Here is a 20,617-nt window from a genome sequence, read left to right as displayed (position 1 = left end):
TTTTTGAAGTTCAAGGTCATTTTGAAGTTTTCCCAGAACAGTTAGGCAAAGACACAGAGAAGATGAATGAATTCCCTCTACCTTTAAGTAGTCAAATATGCAATGAGTGGTAAACAGCAGAGCCACCTTCCAGAAAATGAAAGCATTCACCTCACCATTGCCTTATTACGTATGCAGAGGCCCAGATGAGTTGTGTGCTAGGATGAACTTTGCCTCCTCATTTCCATCCTCACAGTAACGTCTCAACATGTAATCATTAATGAACTATCCCTGTAATGGAAGGGTGACTGTACAGTCTGAATATCGTTCAGAGCTGCTTTGGGAAACCAGAAGTTACTGAAAATGTCAAGCAGATATCACAAAGCAGCAGCCGACGGCAATTTGGACCTCTTGAAAGAAGCCACTAGGAAAGACCTCAATACTTCAGATGAAGATGGGATGACACCTACCCTTCTGGCAGCATACCATGGGTATCTAGAAGCTCTGGAAGTCATATGCCGGAGGGGGTAAGTCAATCAGCCTCCATGGCTTAAAGCTTGTGGCTCAAAACTATAATTAGTGCATCAAGTTTCTATTGTCCTGATGACCTCAGACCCAAAAGGCTGAAAATCCTGGTCATTTCTTTCAATGCATTGCCAAGAACTGTTTCTCTTCATTCACAATAGTTTAGGCCCAGAACCTGCAAGCAGGTCTGTATGGGTGGGTGGTGAAGACGCATCGGCGGGACCATTTCATATATGGAGTCTGCAGAGAGCAGTTAGTAGGAGCAGGAACCTGGGACCTTGCCTTGCTGTAATGGAGGAGAAGCTGGCCAACAAGCGTTGATGATAACATATCTTTGAAACAGGCTCTATAGAGAAAAGCATAGTTTTAAACATTTTTAGCAAAAAATCTCTCCCATTTGCTTACAAAGTGCAGTTAGTAAACACCTGTGAAGATTTAATGCTTTCCAGAGGCAAGTCACAACTGATAGTTTTGAGACAGTAACATCTAAAATTGTTATTTCTCTGCTTTTTATAGTATTAGCAATTACCATCATGCTAAAAAGTATAATGCTGTTTCAGAAGATGTGGTATGATCCTTGTATATCAGAAAAAAAAGAAAGGAAAGGAAGGTTTTCTACAGGTTTATTTTCTAATAGTAGTATTTCTTTTTGGTATCATTTAAATGTACTACATGCTTAAAATGTATTATTGAAATGGTAATTACCTCCCCACCCTCTGTACGCTCTGGCTTGGAGCCTACCTTTTAAGCTGTGATTCTGTAATAAGACCTAATAAAAGAAAATCTGCTCTTGTGTAGAGATACAGTTAATAAAATATTCTTTCTGGGCTGAGATGAAGATTAAGTTGACCTGTATTTTCAATAACAATAGTTTAAAGAAGATTGGAGGGGAAAGTTGAATAATTATAGGGATGTATCTGAGTTTTCTTTTATTAAACATAGAATTGAAAATATGGAATAAAAATAGGTTTTTCATAGATTTGCTTTATAGCTCCCTGAGCTCAGGTGTGGCTGTAACAACACAATAAAAAAGACCTTTGGACTGCATGGTTATTGCTGTGTCCTCAGGAGAAGCAAAAATAGATTGACAGTTTTTCAACTCATATAATTAAGGCAGCTCCAAGGAAATATCCAGAGTCAATAAAGGTTTGTCCCTGAACACCTAGAAGACAGAACAACTACCTAAGGAACAAATAACAATTTTTTTTTTCAAAATTTGAGCGAAAAATATGTTTTCTACCATATAAATTGATAGAAGTCACAGTGGATGACACAAAGATCAGAATTTCTATGTATTTGTTACTTAATGTAGTTCTAACTCTTTTTCTTGGTAGAGGACAGCTTTGGGACAGTACCACCCTCAAAATCTTCAAACATATGCATTCACCTCTATTTTAATCCAAGATTTCTTGACACAATCAGCAAGCTGTGGCTGTCAAAGATATGGCTGTAGTCTCACTGGTTTTCCTGGGAGAAGCTGAATTCTAGAAGACATTCAATCTGTTCTGCAGTCAGTTAATGTTTTCTTGTGAGAAAGTATTTTAAATATTTTTAACAAATTTATCCTTTCCTTTAAGAGGTTTCCTGACAAAGGCACTGAGATAAAGGACAGTTTTCTTTAGGGTGGTTGCAGATTTTAGGACTCTGAAGCTTGCAACACATTCAGCCCTTGGAAAATGTAGCAATAGTAACAGTAAGCCCCTTTCACCTTGAAATAGTTTATCTTCCCAGGTATCAAGAGATGTTTTCGCTGCTTGATTTGCAGGTACATGAACAAAGGCAAGACCTAGCAGCAGATCTGCTCTCTTTTGTGTGAGCCTCTTTCTTGGGAAAGCAGGAAAAAGAGGAGTATGAGAACCCAAAGTAGATGTCAAAGCTTACCCAGAGTCCCACTGAGCTGGGAACAGACACTCTAGTTTGTCATTTGTTTGAGACTCAAAGGCTGGCAGGCTCCAGGGGGAAAAGAGACCACAAACAGCTATGAAGGGACCTGGGGGAGGATGGATGACCCGGCACTCCCAAGGCTCAGGATAATGCAGCCTGTTTGCTAATGTGGGAGTTAAGGAATCTGGCATGCTCAGCCACAGTCAGGCAGTTCCCCAGGGCAGAACCGCAAAAGCAGAAATACATACACATGGTTTCCATATGTCTAAGTGGAGAAACTTTGATCCTCAGCTGCCACCTCCTTGTAGAAATGCCTGCATCCTCACAGCCTGGCACACTCAGATTTGTTATTGTTTCTCACTGTGAGCAGCTCTGTGTCTCAGCTCTGCAGGAACCCCTGACCTCTCTCTTGCCTGTGGCATTTCAGGCTGAAGGATGTTTTCAGATTTGGCCCTCAACAAATATGTTAGTGCTTTTCTTCAGAGATACCCAAAGCCAAAGGTCAATGTCTGAAGATTTAGTGATAGGATGTACCATTTCATTCATAGTACAGCTGCCGTAGAACAAATTTCCCAAGACACTGAAATCCTTAAACTCCCAAGAGTAGAGATTCTCCTTGTAAATTTGGCCCCTGGGTCTGAAGTTATTAAAGGTTTTGGGCTGTTGTGGCTGCCTTGGTCATTGATCACAGGATGGTTCTGAACATTGCTAATGCTGATCCTGCCAAATACGTATCAAAAGATTCAAGCCAATTCTCAGCCACAGGCAGCAGAGTTCTGTGTGAAGTCAGTGCAAGAGTTAAAAAGAAAGCAATACTTTTCACTGGCTTTATATTCAATTGAAAAGATGTGGTATTTTATTTTCAAATGAGCTTCTGCTTTTCAAACCCCATGAGCAAAAGCGGTTTAAGGAGAACAAAAGAGTTGAAAACAACGGCATCTATCTGAGCTTAATCTAATAGCAATAGAGACAAATGTGTAATGAGGGCTTTGCTCCTAATCATTTACCTATTACGTACCAAAAAGTTACTGCATGGGCTCATTAAATAGGTATCACTGTGGCCAGTGACGAATCCTCCTAATATTGCCCCTGCACTTGATATGCAAAAAGGAAGAATCACCAAAAGCCTTTAAAATATTCCACACAAAAGCTATGGTAACAGTTTTATCATTAATTCCAACAAGTGTAAGTCGAAACCTGAGCCCACTTCGAGCTGTCAGCAGCAAAGCAGTCAGAGCTGCAGCCCCTTGCCTGCACACGTGTGGCTGCTTATTTCTGCCCTGTTGCAAGAGGCAGTGAGACTGGCAGAGAGCAAAGCAAGCCCTGCCAGCAGCCCTGCCAGACCCTGGGATGACACAAAGGAATACCCTGGCTCTGTTATGGGGAGTTGCATATGCAGTCACAGTCAGACCCAACAAGCTTGCTTAATTCACAAAGAGGTAGGAATTAGAGCTTATGCCACACATGCAGCCAAACTCAGTGCTCGTGTAAGTAGGTGCAGCACCATTCTAAAGGATGGAGCTAAGCTGACTCATTTTCATTGGGCTGTACTCCTCATTGCAAAGCTGAGCAAAACATTTAGTGTCTGTTCAATCCCCCTGCAGTGCCATGCTTGCATATGTCCAGCTCACTGTATGCTATTTTCTTTCTCAGAGGTGATCCGGACAAATGTGATATCTGGGGGAACACGCCTCTCCACCATGCTGCTTGCAATGGTCACATACATTGTGTTTCTTTTTTGATCAACTTTGGTGCCAATATATTTGCTCTGGACAACGACCTCCGCACTCCCCTGGAGGTGGCTGCCAACAGAGATCGCAACGAATGTGTCAGAATCCTGGACAAAGCTGCCACTGAGCAGAACATGCTGAACCCAAAGAAAGTCTCCAAACTCAAAGCGCAGGCCCAGAGGAATGTGGAGAAACAAATCAAGGAATGCGAGAAGCGCCAAGAGAAACACCAGCATGAAATGAACCGGAATTATATGAAAGAAAAGGTTGGCACAGTAAATTCTTCCAGAGGGACCCACTCCAGAGTAAAGTTGCCTAGTCTCTTTGCTTCAAATACAGCAAGTCCCTTCTCCAAAAATCTGAAAGATACCCTCAAACTGAAGACAAAAAAGACAGCTGACAGCACAAGAAGCCAGAAAACACAAAGCAGTGACCAAGAGGAAGGTGCAGGTAGGAGAACTGTGATGCATTTGTTCGATGAGAGAGAGGAGGATGACCTCGGAGAGAAAAACTTTTCTGATAGTGACAGTCAGCTCTCCATTTTTAAGCGGCCAGGTCTCGGCAAGATTGTATTTGGAAGGAATTTGGCTGCAGATGTAAATCCTGGAACTGCATCTTCTGAGAAAGAAGGTATAAGCTTTAAAATGTCCAGTGAGCTCTTTCAGCATGAAAATGCCGAGAATGGCAGGGAAGATGATGCTGAAAATGGTGCTGATATCCCTTGGCATGAGGAAGAAGTCATTTGGGATGATGAAGAAGCAGAGAACACACCCCTTGAGGTATTTCTGGCATCACAGATGCTGGATGAGTTTCTTCCAGTATTTATGAGGGAAAAAATTGATTTAGATGCCCTGATGCTGTGTTCTGATGAAGATCTACAAAGCATTCAGATGGAGCTTGGGCCAAGAAAGAAAGTACTGAATGCTGTGAGTAAAAGAAAAGAAGCACTTAAGAACCCTGGAAAGACTGTAGATACTTGCTTATAAATTAACATACCTGTTGCTGTAACGTGCACACTGAGTGATTCTTTTTCTCTTTCCAAAGATCATGCAATTCTTTTCAGAAAAAAAAAAAAAAGGCAGAGGTTACCAATTGCTTTAGCAAGGACAAAGATTTTTCTCTCTAGATAGATGGCTGTGGTGCACAGGATATTAATTCAAGCATATTCTGCCAGAAAGAAATAACGTGAAGGTAAAACCCCCAAAACTATAGATTTAAACCTTTTTATCCCTGAACTGTTTATGCGGATTGGATTTCTTGTCAAAATAACTTAAAATATTAGTGAAAGTAAGCCACACTACATTTCTTAATAAAGCCCTTCCTTCTTCTCCAAAACCACAATGCAAAGAGCATTCCCAAAGCTTGAGAGCTTTGAGTTTTCTCCATTCAATTCTGTTAGAATGCTACAAACTGCCCTTCCCTGTACTGATATGTCAGGAAGAGCATCTGAATCTAGGTTTCAGTTATGGCTTATTGACCCTAATAGCCTCTGAATGAATATAAATAAGACTAATTTACAGCAAGTTTCATGTTCTTGTCAGTAAAGTGTTTTGCTACTGTATTGATATTACTTTAAAAATATATTAAATACTTCACCAGAAGATGTTTGGTGTGAGTTGTATATTCTTTTATCTTGTCTCACTGGACCCAGTTGCCAGCAGCCATCAGGCCCTAAATGGCATCAAGACTGCAATACTTTTAACTACAAGAAGCTGAGGTTTTATTTTCAACATTTTTGATCTGTTTTGGTATATCCTCAGCTTAGTTCCTATAGGGTGCATTTCCCATCTGAAGTCAGAGAAACCATAACTCTTATTACCCAGCATTTTCTGCTGGTTGTTGTCAGCCTCAGTCTGAAAACTGCATGTAACACACACATGCAACTCATGAAAAGAGAAAGAAAATGAGACTGTGCTTCTGTGGAAGCTCCTGTTCTTTAGTCTGTCTGGAGGCATTCACAGCAGGGTTCCCTTCATCTCTCTCAAGCCTGCTCCCTTGGGAAGACAGCACTATCCAATATGAAGTAATCACTCCTGTTGAGCTTTGTGAATCTAATAAGGTGCTTGTAGCAGTCTTGCTCTGGCTAAGATCTCAGATTTTAGAGACACAATAATTAGCAGGGCTTTTATATTTAAATCTCTTTTTACAGCTTTCCAGGAGACAGCTATCATTTTTTCCTTAGGGGTAAACTAGGATTAGTGTCCACAAATGCAGTAAAGAGTCTACTTTTTCATGCTTCCTTCTTTCCACATCTTCTTGTTACTTTGATTTGTATATTATAATTCCTTTTCTTGGCTGGACTTCACAGCCCATTCTTTCCTCCTTGGATTCCTGTACTTCAGCAGGTTGATATTTTCTTCTATTAAGCAGTCACATCAGAGTCCTGTTCTGCACAACTTTAAATGACTGCTGTGCTTAGCACAGTAATTAAATCAGACAGCATTCCCCCAGACTGTGTTATTAACCTGCTGGGTTGTTTTCATTTTGGCTAAGAAACTCCCAAATGTTTAACAAAGCAAGAAGGAAATGATGAATCTTACATATTTGAAGGCATATGATGAGTGGACTTTGAAGGATCAAATCCTACCATTCTCAGTCAAATACTGATGTATTTTATGGTTCTTCACCTGCCCAAATGCTTGTGACCTGCCCACAACACACAATCAAAACATCAGTGAGTGGTGTCAGTCACAGAGGACCTGTCTAATAACAGCTGGAACTGTTCTGTGATAGGCCCCAAGTATCTCTAAATTGCACTGAAATCTGCCTCTCTGCATACTCATCTGCAAATCTGTCGGAGGTCACAGCAGTCATTCAACCAGAGATAATAGCATATAAATTGACTGAGTTGTCACCAGCATCCAGCATGTTTTGGTATGTCCTTAGGTATCCACAGTAACTCTATGGAGCTAGCAGATACAGCACAAGATCTACAGGAATGAGTTCCTTGTCCTTCTGGAACTTTATCTAGAGACAGAATAAGAAGCCTCAGAGCACCCCACATAACACTTGTTTTTATGGAACTGAATCAACCCCCATATATATATATCCTTTAAAAATAATTGTTTTTTAAAAAAGTGCAATAGTGCTTGTCCTTTTCTTGCAGGCTGGTTCTGGAAATTGGCCTCCGGTATAAAGCAGCCATATGGAACAAAATGGGGGGGAATAATAAAAAGGAACACTCATATTTCAGTTTTCTCCACTTGTGTGTTTTGCTGTCTTCCACATTTTTTCACTAACCCCTTTGTTTCTTTTATAATTTGGAGTATTTAAATTAGTGAATCCTGGATCTGACTCCTTACCAACATTTCTATCACATGTGGCATCTTATAGCCCAAGCCAAACCCAAATCATAAAACCACGGGATCTCACATGATCACCAGTAAAAGATTCTCCTCCTTAAGGATTTAATACTCTGCACTGGACAGACATCAAGCGGAAGGAATGTGCAGCATGCAATAATGACTGCAAAACCGAGTATCACAGTGAAGCAGAGCAGCCTCAACTAATTTTCCCCTTTACATTCAGTGATCACATTTACTGGGAGAGTAGTCACTGCAACAATCTGAATACCTTCTTCTTTCACTTTAAAAAAAACCAAAACAAAACAAAAAAGCCAACCACCCAAACCAAAAGTAATGGACCACAAAATGAAAGCCAAAGAAAAACAGCAGTATCTATTTAATTTGAATATAAATGCAAGTTACACAATTTCTCAAGACTCTGATCTGTAAGAGAAGGAAACATGGAAATTAAGGCTATTATTTCCCCTCAAAAAAAAAAAAATCTAAAAGATGTTATCCAAGCAACTCCCATTGTAATTGAATCAAATCCTCTTCATGAATTCAGAGGTGCAATGCTGAAGCCAGGCTCCCAGAACCTCCTATTGCCAATGAAAGCTGAGAACACTGTGGGTTTTCAGGACCAGGCTGTTGGACTAATTCCATCTACTTTTAAAGTGCAGAGTTTGTAGAAGAGTACATGTGAAGATAAACTGAATTTGTCTTCTTCCCAAACACTGTGTCTCACTTCAAATTACAAACCTTGTTTTACACAGGCACAGAACTGGGATAATATTGTCATAAGTAGGAAGTGCAAGTTTCCATAAAGTTCTTGAATCATGGAACATCGATGGCTGTCACGTTTGTCTCAACCTAGTGGAGTTCTCTATCGCTGAAGTAACAGGCTAAGTCAACACTTACATTTCTGAACACTTCAGAAGTGAAAAAGAAGAGACACGTGTAAAAATAAAAGAGTTATTTTGCTACAATTAAAAAATGCAAAAGCTTATAGAGAAATTTCTCTCCTTGTTTCTGCTGATACAAACAAGATCAATAGAGTTAGATTTCTATCCACACAAACACATCCTTTGGCCCTACTCACTTACTGGTCTGGTACCCTTCCATGCTAAAACTGCAAATTACAAACTCTGCCACTTACTACTTCTTTCCAACTAGTTTACACCAGGCTTATAATTTGGACTATTATTTATGTCACACCCACACTGTGCTCGTTAACCTCTTCCATACTTATGCACCATCAAGGGCTTTAACGCTAACTGCTTCTGAACTTCTTTCCTGTTGCTCCACTCTATTACACTGCCATCAACATAGAATGACCATGTCCTCTAATCCTTCCAGAAAGTGAAGAAACACTTAATAGTCTGCAGGAAATAATATGTAAGTAGAAGTAAAATTTCGTTAGGCACAACTCTAGCCTGAGACAAGAATTTGTTTCCAGGGCAATAGCTATTTTTCAGCAGATGCTCAATCTTTTGTAAGGCAGTTGCATAACAGCACAAAATTGGAACTTTTCCTTATGTAGAACATCACTGGGCTCCTCCGCCAAGAAAGGATCATGGAAATTCCTGCCCCAGCAAATACCCACTGGGATAAAAGAACAATTACCAATTGATCCATGGTACAGCCAAGCTGAAAATACTTGCCTGTATATTTGAAGTTTATCCTACTGAAATGAATTTGCACAGTTCCAACCTTCAAGAAGCTTAGAAAAATAACTTAAACACTATAGATTACTAACAAAATCTCCTCACTGAATACAGGTAAGTTAAATCAAACCACATTTTTAGTGTTCACATTTTGGGTGACTCCTTGCAATATGAAAACGGCAATATCCCACCCAGGAATCATAACAGTTTGGGTTGGAAGGGACCTTTAAAGATCATCTAGTCCCAACCCCCCTGCCATGGGCAGGAACACCTTCCACTAGCCCAGGCTGCTGAAAGCCCCATCCAATCTGGTCTTGAACACTGCCAGGGAGTGGGCAGCCACAGCTTCCCTGGGCAACCTGTTCCAAAGTCTCACCACCCTCACAGGGAAGAATTTCTTCCTTATGTACTAAGAGAGGTATCAAGTATAGTTTGCTCCCAGTTAAAACATACATAAGATTAGCTCAGATTTTTTTGCATTTTAAGTCTTCCTGAGCCAGGCCTTTTACAAAAACAGAAAGAAATCTAACTGTATGGAGGTGTCATCATGAATATAAACTCCCACTCAGGAGTATGTTCTTAAATGAAAAAACATTGGGTCTGAGGGCAGGGAAGGGAGATTGTGGAGGGTGAAAGTAAGGATGATGACCTCCAGATCCCAGTCTGAGTTGGACAGGAAGGGGTGTCCAGGAGTCAGAGGTGGGCTGTGTTCCCAGGAGACTAGTTACTGTCAGTGTAGCACTGAAACCCACAGATGCATTTAAAGTACCATCACAGGAAATATGATGCCAGAGTCCATTCTCCAAGCTGATATATTTTACTCCGGTATGAATTACCTCTCTAAAAACATAAAATCTACCCACACACTTGTGCTACTGAAATAATTAGGGAGGAAAGGCATTGATTCCAGAATTATACAAAAATATGTAAAAATACCCTTGTTAGTATCACTGCAAACATCTAATACTTGCCATTACATGAGATACATTTATTAGTAATACTGCAGGTATCTAATACTTGCCGTTAGAAAACTGAGAAATTAGTCTAGTGCTGAAATTTTACTTTTCATTCTTGAGTGTTCTAGAAGGGCAGCATTCAGATAGGATTGGTGCCTTTCTTGTTAACAAAAGATTACTAAGCACAACAATTTTCTTGGTCCCGTTGACAATGTAGACTTCTCTCTTTAGTTACCAGCTGACCACGACTCATAAACAAGTTTTGCTGCTACTGTATCTTCAACCGCCATCCCTGGAAAAGAATTAGTCACCTTCAAACAATTCTTCAGCTGTACAAAATAATTTAGCTTTGAAAGGGAACAAGAGAACTCAGGAAATTATCTAACTTGACAAGAACAAAAATCATTCCCTATCCTGAACAACTACAGTGTTACATTCAAAGTTTATAGCCATCATGTTACTGGTAGGTGTGTTATATGCAGTTAATGTAATAGCATGAATCTAATTTTCAGTGTTCATATCACAGCTTGGCCCTTTTGGACATGTCATGCGGCTCAGAGCATGGTAACCCATCACCACTCCCACTTTCCCCCAGACATCAACTCCAACCCCACAGTACACTGTCACATTGTCTGTAGGTCAGACAGACTCCAGAGGCATAACAGCAGGGCATTCGGGTTGAAGCTGTATTAATAAATGCTGCAGTCACGTGTTGAACTATGAAATGGAAAATGTACTTCTTCCTATTGTTTGATTGCTTTCCTATCACTTCTCATTACATCAATCCTGCTAGATAAATAAAAAGGGAAATAAAAAGGGAAAACACAAATAACATTCTAGTTTCTGCTGGACAGTGAATTGCCACAGCAATTTGTGTTTTGTAGATGATCAGCAGCTTTCCCACGCATGGGGGATCTAATAATAACAAGGCATTGTTTTCCATCAGACTTGTATACAGGAGGGGTTGTTCTTACCCAGTGATTTAAAAACTGTTGTTTTCTCAGGCAGGGCTGGTTTTGTACCCTTCACTACCTCTCCCAGCTCAGCAAAAATCTCTGCCTGTGAAACAAATACAGATTTATACAAAAGCAAAATATCCATACATATGTTATGAGAAAAACTTTTTTTCTGAGTGACTTCAAAAGAAAGAACTCCTCCAGTTCTGCTATCCCAGAACTGATTCCTTTCCATTGTGAAGCAGATCAATATTCAGACAAACAATACATAAACAAAAAACATAATCCTAGAGGAGTAGAATGGTTTTCAGAGAAAAACAGCTGGCAGACTTTAATCAGTCAGTAAGTTTTTTACAGTGGATAGTTTGTTACTTATCCAACAAAACACATGGGATTCCACACACCTTACCATAGCTGGACCTCTTATGTTAAACCTCAAAAGTGGAAATCATATTTGTTCAGCAAAAACATTAAAAGAGAAAAAGAAAACTCCATTAAACCTAAAAGGGTCCTCCCTGCTATCAAACTTTTTCAGATCTGTCTGCTTGGTTTCTGTCGTCCATTCTCTAGAGGCCTGTTTTGTGTCAATCACACTGAAATCTTATGGGAAGAAAGCTACAGGTTTTAATAAACAGATTTGAAAAATATTTACCGTAACTACCAAACATGGCAGGAAATGTAGGTCTTTCAAAAACAATACACTGTTATTGTACACAAAGGCCAATACTGAAAACATGATACTGTAATATGGTGTCACGTAACGGTTGATACACAAGTTGCATGGTTTTGGCACAGACATATAGAAGTCTCAGTCTGAAACCAATTTATCTTTCAGCCTGTGCCTGGAAAGCGTTAACAACTGTATCTGATGCTCTAAAAAGTTTCAGTGCACCACATCATTGGTACCAACACATTTCAAATGCAAGCCAATTGCCACAAAAATAAACTCCATAATTTAAGAAAGTCTTACCCCTGATAATATAACATCTCCTGATTCCGTAAGAGCAGCCTCTCTGGAATCCACAAAAAGAACAGAATTCTTCATCAGTTCATCGTCCAGTTCTCTCCAGTCTGGTCTGCTTGCTCCAACAGCTAAGACAACAAAACTGATGAACTTGGGAGGAATGTTTAAAACAAATTCAAACCACATTTTGTCCAAAAGACATGTGTGAAGTAACAATGGACATTATTGTAGAAATGTAATATACAATCTGATGTTAGCACTGAAGACATGTTGATTGATAAAACAACAGAAAAATAAGACATGCCTGAACAACTGGGAAAAAGCCTGGACTTCTCTCAGCCTGGCCTCAGCTGTAACGCTGACATATATATGGCCTGTTTCTATAAGGTGCTAACCTCCTTAATTTCCACCAATGTCAATAATGACATTGTGTCCAATCCTCCAAATAACAGCTCATTAAAGTGTACAGCATCCTTAACCTCTAGTCATGCAGATGCTGCTGCTGACAAGTTTTATATTCCCATAAGCACAGTCAGAACAAGTGGAATCAACTGGCCTTTGCATTTCAGCCCGCTTGAAGCATTAAGCTGCAACTCTTCAGGAAGCAGAACTGAGATTATTTGCTGGCACTGTTTCCACCTCTTTGGTATACTAGTCAAACTGCTCCTTCCAAATATTGCTGACAGAGAAGAAAAGGGGAAGTAGCACTGCTCAGCCCTTCATCATCTCATATCTAATCAAGAAATGTAAAGATATGTGTAACTTCACATAGCTAACAAAATAAACAAGCCTTTGCCAGCAGCTTTGAAAGTGACACGGATAAATAGGTGTGACACAATTTTCTGCTTAGAGGCACTGTTAGAATAAACTTTGATCATTTGGTGGCACAACTCAAGGAAGATAATCTTAGACCACAACTCTCCTGCAGACAATCAGTAACCTGTTTCTGCAGCTGTCAAATTAACACTTTTTTTTCTTTTTATTTTTTTAAACAAAGTTAACTAACATCTGATACAGCTTCTCTAAAACATTCCATATTTGATTTGTCATTAGAACAGCCTTGTCAGCAAACTCTGGGTAGCTGAGGCATAAGAAAGTCATCTCCCTTTGTCCATTATCTTAGACCCTTGTCTTCAGTGAGATCATTACTAAATGCCTTGAATTTTATAGTTCTTTTATTTGATTCAGATTGTGTTTGTTATGTGTCCATAGAGAAAAATAAGATTTGAAGAATCCCTCAATTATCCTGAACAGATGACAACCGAAGTATTGTGCAACAAAGACTTGCACATGCAGACAGAGAGTTCAATGTTACTAATTAGAATTTTTAAACCTACAGCCTTCTATTATTTCCTTGTAACCTTATAAACAGTACAAGTTGATCAGATTATGGACTTTCACTTACCTGGAGAAACTGAAAACAAATCAAGGAGCTTAAGTTTTTAAATACAGCAAGACCACTATCAACTTGTTATGAGCTAAAAACTATAAAACCAGTTATACTGTAGTCAAATGTTTTTTAAAAGTGTCCAACTGTTATGGAATAATAAATTCCATGTTGCCTGAATGCCTCTTCAAACAGCACAAAAGCCTCAATGGAGGGGGGAAGAAAAAAAAAAGGCAAAGAATGGAGAGGGGTCTTTGTGTATGTTGCCTCAGTGACTGTAGACCTTAATTGATTTTGGTTGTACTTCTGGCTTCCGGGCCTTGACATAACACAGACAACAACATTCAATGACAAAGGACTAAATTGAGTTTGAAAAATTGGTAGGATGCTGCTGGAATGAGGGACCTTTCTTTAAATTGTTCCCTTTGACAATTCACTTTTGTCTTATTACCACGCTACTTGGAAAGTGCACAAGGTCATCTGAACCAGCCCCACAATTAATAAAATAAACAAACGTGGGCACATCCAGAGACTCCAAACAATAGTGCTGCAACATCATTACAAGGCAGGTAAATTTAAAAAAGCGCCCCCCCAAACCTCACCATAATTAGATGTCAAATTATGAAGTTCTTAACTCAGTTATTGCATCTTTTTAACTCAAAAAACCATAAATCAATGTGACCAGCCTAAAAATGAACAAATAAAGGAGCTTACAAAATTGCATGAAGAAAAGATGACAGTTACTAGGGAAACATTACAATGAGCAGGAATCACTTTGGAGATAACATGTTTGTATGGGTTATGTAAATGGAGAGCAAGGTGAGCATTAGGTGACAGCAGGGTGGCACAGATGATGCACTACTAGGGAAAAAAAGCATATCCTATGCTCTAGCAAACATCCAGTGCTAGAATATGCAGGAGTTCTGGCTCCAGACAAGCAGGAAGACAGGGCTGGGAAACGTGGTCCTCACTAAAGGGGAGAAATCAAAATGGAAAGAACATTCAGAGAAGCATAGAGTACTACTTTTCAACAGTTTTTGATGCTAAACAATGTGATAATAAATGTATCCTTTAACCGATGAGAACATAGCATACCATTGATATGGGCACCTGGTTTTACCCAGTCTCCAAATAAAATTGGTGTTGTTGCCATAGTGACTGTTATGATCACATCAGCCCCAGTAACTGCCTCCTGAGCAGAAGAGCAGACTTGCACTGGACCATTAACTGAATTAGCAAACTTCACTGCTTTCTCTTTGGTGCGATTCCATATCCTGATCTTCAAGGAAAAAAAGACAAACAGATTAGCTGGGAGAACTTCTCTTTGCTGAAACGGAACACTGTTTCAGTTTCCAGTAGGTAGTTACACATATCCTAAAGGTGGGGCTTTTTTTTCCCCCTTTAATGTTCTCAAACAAGCGATTAAATTTCATGTGTGTGCAGCTACATTTGAATGACTGTTTTGTGATGCCAGAATAACAGCTCCTTGTAGAGCTGCATTTATAAAATACAAATATTTTTAATAAATATATTTAAGGGAAAGTCACAGAAAGCTTATCCAAGTATGGCATACACAGTAATATTTTCTGACAGTGAGAAAGAGCCATCTGATATTACTTTGTTTCCAATCTTTTTTTTTTTTAAAGGCCAACATATGAGCAAGAAATTCTACAGCTGTTCAGAGTATTCTTGGGTTCTGTAGAAACAATATCAAAATATGATTAATCCCTTAAATTCTGTGGTGGGTTGACCTTGGCTGGATGCCAGGTGCCCATCAAACCACTCTATCACTCTCCTCCTCAGCAGGACAAGAGGAGGAGGAAATAAGATTGAAAAACTTGTGGGTCAAGATAAAGGCAGTTTAATAAAGTAAGAGCAAAGGCCACGCACAGAAGCGAAGGAAAACCAAGGATTTCCTCTCTACTTCCCATCAGCAGGTGATGTCCAGCCACTTCCCAGAAGTAGAGCAACCGTTACATGTACTGAAGCCCCAGAAGACATATGTTGTAATAACAAATGCCACCACCCTCCCCCGCCTCCTTTTAGCTTTAATTGCTGAGCAGAGGCCATGTGGTATGGAATATCCCTTTGGTCAGTCGGGGTCAGCTGTCCTGGCTGCGTCCCCTCCCAAGATCTTGCCCACCTTCAGCCTACTGGCGAGGGAGGAATGTTGGAGAGACAGCCTTGATGCTGTGCCAGCACTGCTCAGCAGCAGCCAAAACACTGGTGTGTTATCAACACCTTTCTAGCTGCCAGTACAAAGCACAGCACTACAAGGGCTGCTATGGGGAAATTAACTCCATCTCAGCCAGACCCAATACAACTTCATTGGCTGTACTTTATTTGTAAGTGCTCCTGAAACGTAATAGAGAAAAATAAATGTATCCTGTTAAGATGTGTCCATTACCTCTTTAAACGTGAACAGCTCTGTGAAGATATCATAATGGCTGTATGCTTGAACACCAGCTCCCAAAATGCATAGCACTTCTGCAAAAGCTGGCATTAACAACTAAACAGTATCAAATATAAAAAAAAATATGTAAGGACAATACATTAACAGATATGACAAATACATGTCAAAATACAAAGAAAGCAGTATCCTTAGCCCTTTTAAACAAAAAAAATGTTTCTATGCAAAAGCTAGTATTGATTCATATTAATATAAAACAATATTCAATTACCACTATATATATATATAAAATTTTTAATGCAAAAGCTAGTGTCAATAGCACCAAAATACATCTTGGCTTAATTCTGGTCTTGGAAAGAAGTCTGACTCTTAAAATTCAGACTTAACATGCAACAGCATGAGCCAATGCAAATTCTGGGGCCTCAGCACACTCTAATATTAGTATAATATATTACACCTCTGTGACTAATTAAGTGTAAACCATAGTGTTGATGTTCTACACTGGCTGAAAACATGGCTCATAATACCAAAAGCTATCAGTACTGAAAGTGGTAGCTGCAAACGAGTCCTGATAGCCCCACACTAAACCTTCTTTTTCAATTCACTGAAGCCATAAATTATACCACAAGTATAATTTGGCATTGTAAGAGCCATAATACGTATGCATCAAGCATTGTAAAAACAAGGATAGTTCTGAGAAACAAATATTAAAATTCAGTTCAACAGTTACTTTTGGTTTTCTAGTTTAGTTCTTGCCTGTGATTCACCAGTACTTGGCAAACGGAAGGGAGGGCTGCTGGAGTCCAGCCCTAAGCTATCCTTGTGTCTTCTTTATGCATTTGCTGGGGCCACTCACTTCTATGTAAAAAGCTTTAGAATTGTCTAGGCTCTCACTTATTCTGCTGCAAATAAATTGAAAAAAATCTCATTGATCTCATTGTTCAGTAGCAAGAATTCTTTTTAGTGTTCCTTTGAAAGACTCTGAAGCACTGATTTCAAAGGTTCCTTGCATAAAAGCATGGGTCTTTGAAAAGCAAATTCCATAAAGAGGACAACTATGAGCCAGACTCAAACACTCCTGAAAATTCCCCAAAACAACAGATGATAGTGGAGGATCTGACCTTGAAGTCCTTTCAGCAGTTAAGCTCCTTCGAGGCCAGCAGAGCCTTGACTGTGTAAAAACTGTCAGAACTGCCCAAGTATAGAATGGCTAAGATGGGGTCCTATAACCTCATGTCCAAGGAATCCATTGTAAATTGTTCTGTCCCTTGATTCAGAGGAAGCTCTTGGGGATAGATTCTTCACTCCAATTTTTTGTCAGTTTAGCTCTATTGCCATGGATAGAGTCACACTGGCATGAAGACTGCCACTAATGAAGTGGTGAGATCAGCCTTCATTCTGATGCAAAGCTGATGGGTGAAAACCAGAAGTATTTTTCAGCTCTGGCCCTCTTCTTATGAGCTCATCCTTTGAGGTGAGGACTAAAACCTTGCTGTGCAATGGATGGTGCCTTGCTCTCTTCCCGCTATTAACAGCCCAGCTAAATATAGTTTTAAAAAAGAATTCAAAACCAACAATTTCCAACTGAAATTGAAATGATGTAAAGCAACATACAGCAAGATACACCTCACCTGTCTTCAGACACTGAGGTTTATGGCTGTAGTCAGGGATAGTCATCTGGACATCTTCCAGTGACAACAGAGAAGCTAACAGCCACCTCTGGACAAATCATCCATCTATCCTGGACACCATCTATCCTAAGAGGACCCACATTGCCCCCTGGAAATGTGCCTTTTTCCTCTTTCTCCAGGTCCAGTGCAAGCCACATGGCCTGGCCCAACAGCAGAAGACGTACATGTAAACAAAATTGAATTTATCACATCTATGTCACCCAAAGCCATAAAGCAGTATGTTAAGACAAAACACAAAAAAAGAAAATGACAGAGGAAGACACCTCAGTAAACCCCCAGAAAAGCGTGCAGAACACACCACAAAAACATAGCTCAGAGTTCTTCTCCAAGCACATATAAAGTGTTAAACCCAGACATGACTCACTTAAAACAGAAAACTCCGATTTTAAGTTTTCCCTGAAGGTACATACATTATCATAAACCTAATTTAAAGCTGGATTTGATGAAAATTGACATACACTGAAAGCCATTTACATCATTCCTTCTAGTTAATTTATATATAACACCACTAAATCTGTTTTGATTTAGGAATCAGAAGACATACCTTGGTAGCAATTGCAGAAACTGCAGCTGTTCGTTTTGCTGTAATGACACTGCCATCTAGGACCTTTAAAATAAAGTTCAAACAGACTGAAATGAACACTGAAAATATAAGTAAATACCACACAGTTTCATCAGATTTGTTAATTATGTGATATTACAGAGCATAGATAAAAATATAAAAATTGGTAATTACTATTATAGCATCCACAAACCACAGTCACATGTTTAAAACCAGTCAGATTCTCCGTCTTTTCCATTTCTTCCATGTCATTCCACCAACACAAATGGAGTGAAAACTGGTCAGAGCTGAGCCATCTGTAACTCACACAGCTCTCTGTGCATTGCACTTCCCTGGCTCTCCAATGCAGGGACTAGATCACTATAACTGCAATACTCTGCACTCCAGTAAGACCAGGGACCAGTGCAAGTTGGCAGCTTTTCATGGCATTGTCTTGGTCTGTACAAGGGGATGGCAGGGAACCATGGAATTCCTTTAATGTGTATCACAGTGGGGCACTCCTGCCTCAATGTGCATTAGCTACTGTGTACAAACAAATTAAGGGGCTTAAAAAGCCAAAATGTTTTCTGATACAGTTTAGGAATAAAAGACCAATATAGTTTTCCTGACCCGTTTTGGCCCTTTAATAATCACTATTACTAAAGTGTAATGAAAGTGGTCAATATTCTTAAAAAATTCTTAAATTTTTTAAACAAACAAATCAGACTCTGAATACTGTTCCCTGTTATAACAATTGTAAATCTCCTTAGATTTAACTTAAGATAGTTGAAAATCAATTCTTTATTCAGCAAAGTTTTTTTTCCCTTTCAAAGGCAAGGTAAACTATTCCTCATTATTTCTCTCTTCCAGTCACCCTGTAAGCCATCAGATACTCTTCACATCACATGTAGTAGTAAAGAGCAAAGTACAGTTTAACACATAAAAAAGATACAATGATTTAGGCCAAATCCTCATGCAGCACAAACACATCTTCGCTGATGATGCAGATAAACTCAGACCAATTTACACCAGCTTCGAAGAATCAGAAGGGAGAACTGACAACATAAACAGGGAAGAATGCAGAAGCATACACGAAACTCACAGCTTTTAAAGAACCATTTCTGGGGTCAAATAGGAGGACAGTAGCTTGGTGAGAAGGGACGGAGGAATCCTTCTTGTGCTCATAAAAAGTCACCAGCTTGGTTGTCAGAGCATCATCTGCGGCACTATAAGCTGGCATGACTCCTAGGAACCTTGTACGAGAATTACGTACATTACTCGTGTACCTTTAGCATGGGAGCCTACAGCGCCGGAGCGGTTAACAAACGGCTACTAACTAGCTCATCAGTAACCCGGTACCAGCGACCTTCCCAGATGCTTTAATTCCTCCCACCCCGTCGCGACCCTTCCCCACCGCAGGCCCGCCCCCCCACTGCCGTTGCCCCCGTCCCCCGCTCCGGCGGCGCCGCGCCTCCTCCCGCCGTCCCGCCCCAGGGCTCCGCCAGGCCGCCCCTCGCAGCGCCCGCCCCGGGGCCAGGAAGGCAGCGCCGCTGCCCGCCCGCCTCACCCGCCGTGCCGGTGCACCGGCACCACGGTGCGCACGGGCTGCACGACGCCTCCCGCCGCGCCGGCCGAGAAGTTGGCCAGGGCGGCCTCCAGCGCCGGGAGCAGGAGGCTGGCCCGGTGCAGGTGCTTCTCCACCTCCTCAGCGCCGATGAAGACGGGCGGAGTGGAGCTCATGGCGAGCAGCGGCCGGACAAGACGGGCCTACAGCACCGCGCACCGCCCCGCACCACCACTAAGTACTCGGCGGGGCTCCCCCGCCCCCCGGCCCGGCCCCGCTACCGCCCGCCCCGCGGCGGCACCGCCCCGCGCGCCGCCGGGGTCCCCGCTCCCCCCTCCGCGCCGCCCTCCTCGTCACTGAAATCGGGAATAAACCTCTTAACGCCAATGTAGCATTAAGAGGCGCATTCTCTTTATTGCAGCGCCGGGTGCACGGGGGATCGCTCCACCTAACGTGCACCCCGAAAGAGAAAGGCACAGTCGTTATATACAATTAAAAAAAAAACATGTAATTTCTGAGAAGTACCTATTTCCAGGGAAACTAGTGCATATATTAATACGTTGCTCAAGCGTACTAAAATTTGGAGGAGGGTCTCTGAGGGGCTTCCACGGGGGCCTTCGGTGGTCTGTGGTGGTCCCTAGCGGCTGCTGAAGAGGTGTCCCTTAGCGTCCTTTCCATGAACTCTGAGTCTTTCTTTCACACAAGGTCTTGTCCTGGCTCATCGCTCTGGCTGTAAAGCTCCTCAGGTTCCTCATCTCGGTTCCAGCAGGTGTCTGCTGGTTTCTCTGCCCTCCCCGGGATGCACCATCACAGGTGCAAAAATTACGCCCTTGGGTGCCCTCTTGCCTGAGGCTCCTCACAACCCCCTCAGGGCACGGCGGACTCACGCACACACGCACCACCCCGACCCCCGCCAAGGGCCGCGCCGCGGCTCGGGGCGAGCTCCGGCGCCCCGGGAACGGCCGCGCCCCCTCAGGCCCCGCCGCGGGGGAAGGCGGCCGCGAACGGCACGAAACGGGTCCGCTGTGACTTATCGACGGTTCGCCCCAGCCCGGGAGCGGGACCCCGGCGGCCCGAGGGGT

The 20,617-nt window shown here is 41.3% G+C and overlaps 2 protein-coding genes across 4 annotated transcripts; one reads left to right on the top strand and one right to left on the bottom strand.

Annotated features, from left to right (window-relative positions):
- Window positions 1-163: 163 nt before the first annotated feature.
- On the top strand, window positions 164-5,701 carry ANKS4B (ankyrin repeat and sterile alpha motif domain containing 4B). The gene is made up of 2 exons (XM_074841033.1): window positions 164-506; window positions 4,042-5,701. Exons 1-2 carry the CDS (start codon window positions 343-345, stop codon window positions 5,102-5,104), a joined length of 1,227 nt encoding a protein of 408 aa, XP_074697134.1. The 5' UTR covers window positions 164-342; the 3' UTR covers window positions 5,105-5,701.
- A 2,068-nt stretch (window positions 5,702-7,769) lies between these two features.
- CRYM (crystallin mu) lies at window positions 7,770-20,561 on the bottom strand. Of its 3 annotated transcripts, none has more exons than XM_074841049.1 (8): window positions 20,061-20,561; window positions 19,074-19,224; window positions 17,975-18,037; window positions 15,737-15,838; window positions 14,425-14,608; window positions 11,949-12,070; window positions 10,997-11,081; window positions 7,770-10,314 (listed from the first exon to the last, which is right to left on the bottom strand). In XM_074841049.1, exons 2-8 carry the CDS (start codon window positions 19,209-19,211, stop codon window positions 10,250-10,252), a joined length of 759 nt encoding a protein of 252 aa, XP_074697150.1. In that variant the 5' UTR covers window positions 19,212-19,224; window positions 20,061-20,561; the 3' UTR covers window positions 7,770-10,249. The 3 variants fall into 3 exon arrangements, with proteins under 3 accessions (XP_074697150.1, XP_074697151.1, XP_074697148.1); XM_074841050.1 differs by having other exon boundaries at window positions 20,110-20,561; XM_074841047.1 differs by lacking the exon at window positions 20,061-20,561 and adding an exon at window positions 19,539-19,765.
- Between the last annotated feature and the right edge of the window lie 56 nt (window positions 20,562-20,617).

This window comes from Strix aluco, chromosome 15 (assembly GCF_031877795.1).
Source record: "Strix aluco isolate bStrAlu1 chromosome 15, bStrAlu1.hap1, whole genome shotgun sequence".
NCBI classification, from domain to species: Eukaryota; Metazoa; Chordata; class Aves; order Strigiformes; family Strigidae; genus Strix; species Strix aluco.
Note: the sequence above shows the minus strand (reverse complement) of the source record. Positions and strands in the feature narration are given on the sequence as shown.

Coding starts and splice junctions, on each gene's coding strand:
- ANKS4B (XM_074841033.1), top strand. CDS start 343: ATGTCAAGCAGATATCACAAAGCAGCAGCCGACGGCAATTTGGACCTC. Junction 507..4,041: donor GAAGTCATATGCCGGAGGGG/GTAAGTCAATCA, acceptor TTTCTTTCTCAG/AGGTGATCCGGACAAATGTG.
- CRYM (XM_074841047.1), bottom strand. CDS start 19,711: ATGAGCTCCACTCCGCCCGTCTTCATCGGCGCTGAGGAGGTGGAGAAG. Junction 15,839..17,974: donor TTTCTGCAATTGCTACCAAG/GTATGTCTTCTG, acceptor GATACTGTTTAG/TTGTTAATGCCAGCTTTTGC. Junction 11,082..11,948: donor GAGATGTTATATTATCAGGG/GTAAGACTTTCT, acceptor TTTGTTTCACAG/GCAGAGATTTTTGCTGAGCT.